This window comes from Akebia trifoliata, chromosome 12, assembly GCF_017979445.1.
Source record: "Akebia trifoliata isolate Shusen 1 chromosome 12, ASM1797944v1, whole genome shotgun sequence".
NCBI lineage: Eukaryota > Viridiplantae > Streptophyta > Magnoliopsida > Ranunculales > Lardizabalaceae > Akebia > Akebia trifoliata.
The window spans coordinates 7,748,502-7,752,743 of record NC_141386.1 but is presented as its reverse complement, the minus strand read 5'-3'; the positions used below and the strand labels follow the sequence as shown (position 1 = coordinate 7,752,743).

Here is a 4,242-nt window from a genome sequence, read left to right as displayed (position 1 = left end):
TAAATATTTTATTTAGTTTAAAATATTAGAAACATTTTTAAAAAATATTTTTATAAGTTAATTTTTTTTAATTTAAGTTGGTAGTCCTGACTCAGCATGATGGACAAACTAGTCGAGTTGAATTTTCGAGTTTTAAAAACTATGGTTTAATAGGCCTATCAATGGATAGTCGATTATCCAAATACAAATTTGAATAATCAAATACTACTCTAAGTTTTTGAATATTGGATTCAAAAATTCGAATATTGAGATATCCTCTTCAATTATATTCAATTCGAACCTAAATAGATATAATAATTATTATATATAATATAATAACCTTCTATTATATATATATATCAAATCCAAATCCGATATTATCTTATCGAATTTGAATATTGATTTAGAATACCCATCAAATTCAGATATCTTAATATCAAATCTTACCAAGGGCCCTTGAGCTCATCTTGTGGCATCCAAAAGCATGATCCGATGCTATGGGGATGAAGAGGACAAAATTCTATGATCTTTGGAAAAAAATTTCAAAAAAAGTTATTTTTCAGAGTTGAATTTCTATTTTAAATTTGGGAATTCAGTGGAAGTGCGGTGGCATCAAGCCCCCCAAAAATTGTCTTTTTAAATTCTTTTCTGGATCTGAATTATTTTTTTTTTCCAAATGAAATCTAGAGGGCTGTAGTGTTGGATTGCCAATGTGGTAATCCATTTGAGCAAAACGACGCTAAATAAGATTTAAAATCTTAAGGAAAGAATTTTCATTTTTTTCCAATTGTGATTCAAATATTCATTTTCCCAAGGAGTCCGGATCTTATGCACCCAAGGTGGAGGATTGTAACCCTCTTCCCACACCTTAATACACACCAAGTAAGCCATGATCCGAGGAAAGAGGAGGGTTTCAATCCTCCACCCTAGGTGCATACGATCCGCACTCATTCCCAAGATGAGGAGAAAGAAAAACATACAAATCCCATATATTTCTGTTGTATTGGGAGTTTATCTGATGATAGTATTCTCCCATCATCTCAACTGTTGGTATGTGATGATGGAGAGCCAGCCAAAAAACATCAGTTGATGTATGCAACCAATTAGTCTTTTTTTTTTTTTTTTTTCTTAAATCAAAATTCAAACGTAAAAGTTGTACTTAAAATAAAAAGCAACAAATGAACTTTACCTCTTGTATTTCGGATGTTGGTGTTGGAAATGATGCTACGTCCTTCAAGCAACTCGAGTGGCATAGTCTATTGTGGATCTGCATCTTCCACCATCCAACTAGGATACTTAGAACTTGAGTAACCTCGTAGTCGCATATATAACAAGTTTGGAGGTGGTTGGAGGCCTTCAAGAACACCCTCAATCCTCTCGAGATCGCCTTCTCTCATGTTCTCCAACTCATTACAGTTAAATATCAAATCCAAACAATGGAGGTGTTGCTTATTCTTTAATTCTGCCTCATAAGCCTCATTTACATCTTCAACCCTTTCCAAACCACTTATTTCTAAATCCCCTTGGAGGTGGTTGAGATATTTTAGTTCTCTGATCTTGCATCCTGCTCCGCTTGCACCCCCCACAATGAACTTAGACAATGTTCGAAGGGAGCTTAATCTACCAATTCCTTGAGGCAAGTAGCTTAGTTCATTAGTATGTTTAATTTCGAGATGCCTCAAGTTGATCATTTTCCCAATCCCTTGAGGTAGTTTACATAGCCTCTTACAACGGTAAAGTTTCAACGTCTGCAAATTATACAATCTGCATATTGTTTCAGGCAATTCCTTCAACCTTGTCATAGACAAGTCAAAGTATCTTAGATGTATCAACTTCTCAACCTCATTTGGCAGTTCTTCTAGATCCCAATTGCGCAAAGATAGTGCTCTAAGACATGTTAACTGACAAAATAATTCCGAAAGAACTAGAACAGATTGTGATGCCCATACCTGTCCATCGATGAGGAGCGTGCGTAGATTCTTTACTATATAAATGGAATTTAAATCGGTAAATTGTGTAACGTTTAAATGGCGGACCTTCTTGCTACTGTTGTTGAATTCCGTATTATTACCATTCATGATTAAACATTCAGTCTTGGTGAGAAATTTTGCTAAATCATGAATAAGGTCATGCATCTTGCAAGAAATTATTCTGTCATCGTCATCTAGTTCCAAGTTCTGGAAAAATGAGCGCATCAATAGGTCATTGAAATATTCTATACCCACCTCTTCTAACTCACTTCTTCCAACGGAGTTAAGAAGACCTTCTGCCATCCACAACTTGATTAGCTTATCTTTTTCAATACTTGTATTTTTTGGAAAGAGAGCGCAATATGTGAAGCAACGTTTTACATCTGACGGCATTGCATAATAACTCAATACTAGAGCAGGCAAAACACCTTTTTCAACCTCTGCTAGTTCCCACGCATCACTTTCCAAGACATGTTTCCATTCTTGTCCAGTTATTTTGGAGAGCATGAGACTGCCTAAATTCTTCACGAAAAGAGGCACACCCTTGCACTTTTTTGCGATTTCCTTACCGATTTCTTCCAATTTGTCACACTCTTCTTTGTTCCTTCCCTGAAAAGCAATACGTTTAAACAATAACCAACATTCCTCCTCGGACAATTGACCCAAATCATGAGTGTAGCTTGATTCTATCACTAATGCAACTTTTTTACTGCGTGTAGTGACGACAATTCTGCTCCCTTGTGCACCACCGCTGAGAGCAAGCTTCAAGGGATTCCACTTTGTGTGATCCTCGGTCCACATGTTATCCAGCACGAGTAGAAACCGCTTTCCCAGGACAGATCTATATAATTTTTGATGCAAAGCTTCCCACTCAATGGAATTAGGGATGTTCCCACCAGCAGCTTCAACGATCGCTTTGGCAAGCCTTGTTAAATCGAAAGGTTCAGATACACACACCCACATTCTCTTCTCGAAATGGTTATAATAATTCTGCTCATAAAGGAAGACCATTTGGGCAAGAGTGGTCTTGCCAATTCCCCCAGTTCCACATATTGAGATGACAAAAGGAACATTAGGTGTTTCATTTTGACTACTCTCACTCAATAACTTGCTTAGTATAATATCTTTGTCGTGGTCACGACCGCATACATCCATTTCATCAATAACAGGGCTAGTCATTCGTAATGGTGGTTCCTCAGCCCTCCCACTATCAATAAGCTGGTACTTGTCCTTCTCCTTTGCAATCACTTCTAGTCTTCTCGTTAGTTCTTTTATCTTATGGCCGATTTCATGATGCAAAGAAACTTGACTAAAGCAATTGCAAAGACGGAGTAAATAGGAGCATACCTTCTTCTTGCGGATGCGTGCATCGTCAACTCCCTCGATTTGTGAACTGTAAATTTCGGTGCTCCACTCGTCCAACACATCCTCCATATCGTAGGCCACGTCTTTGAGTCCTTCTAACCAAACCTTCACCGCATCTCTCTTTACCTGTTTCTCCTCTGCATCATTGAGCACGGATCGGACAAGTTCGAGTGTAGTCTGTAGCTTTTTAACATCATCAACACCCACCACCAGTCTCACTTTTTGTTCCACCTCTTGTCGGGAGATGGATATCAATTGCTCTATGATAGCAGAAACAAGTGAATTTGCCATACTTGGAATGTTGAGAGAGAAGGTTGAAGATATGTATGAAGATGAAGAGAAAGGATGAACAAGGATGAACAAGAATGAAAGAGTAGAATATATTATGGTGGGAGACTAAAGCAATGAATGAAGATGAAGGGTGATGAATGTTGTGGTTTTCCTTTTTCATAAAAAAAAATTCTTTATTCGTTACTCTTGTTTATGTTTGTTGTGGGAATCAAGTAATCAACATGGGTGCCTTTAAACTACTTTACGTGTGGAATTCGTTTTAATGAGCTGCTGATAAGAGAAAACTAATGTGTGAAAGTATTGTTGAAATTTTTTATTGAAATTAAAATCACAATAAGAGTGAGCATTGCCAAAATTTTCTGTGGTGAAAGACACAACAGGCTTATCAAGAGTTATTGAAGTAGAGACAATTATTGCATCATATTGTGAGGAACACACCGTGTTTGATACTGTAAAATCAAAATAGGTAATGAGAGATAAGAATATGATGTATGTAAACCACGAACGATCAATATTTTTACTTTGTAATTTCTCTGTATAATTTGTAAAGGTAGCTATGTTTCAATTTAAATACAAGAAGTTGAGAGTGTGCCCCAGGAAGGCTATGAGTTTAAGAATCGAACAATTTAATGTTTCT

General features: G+C 36.8%; 1 protein-coding gene across 1 annotated transcript; it reads right to left on the bottom strand.

Moving 5' to 3' along the window:
* Window positions 1–1,235: 1,235 nt before the first annotated feature.
* On the bottom strand, window positions 1,236–3,605 carry LOC147388836 (putative disease resistance protein RGA3). Its single transcript, XM_086419652.1, has one exon. The coding sequence runs from the start codon at window positions 3,603–3,605 to the stop codon at window positions 1,236–1,238; it is 2,370 nt and encodes a 789-aa protein (XP_086275778.1).
* Between the last annotated feature and the right edge of the window lie 637 nt (window positions 3,606–4,242).

Excerpts from the sequence above, each read along its gene's own strand:
- LOC147388836 (XM_086419652.1), bottom strand. The coding sequence starts at position 3,605 with ATGGCAAATTCACTTGTTTCTGCTATCATAGAGCAATTGATATCCATC.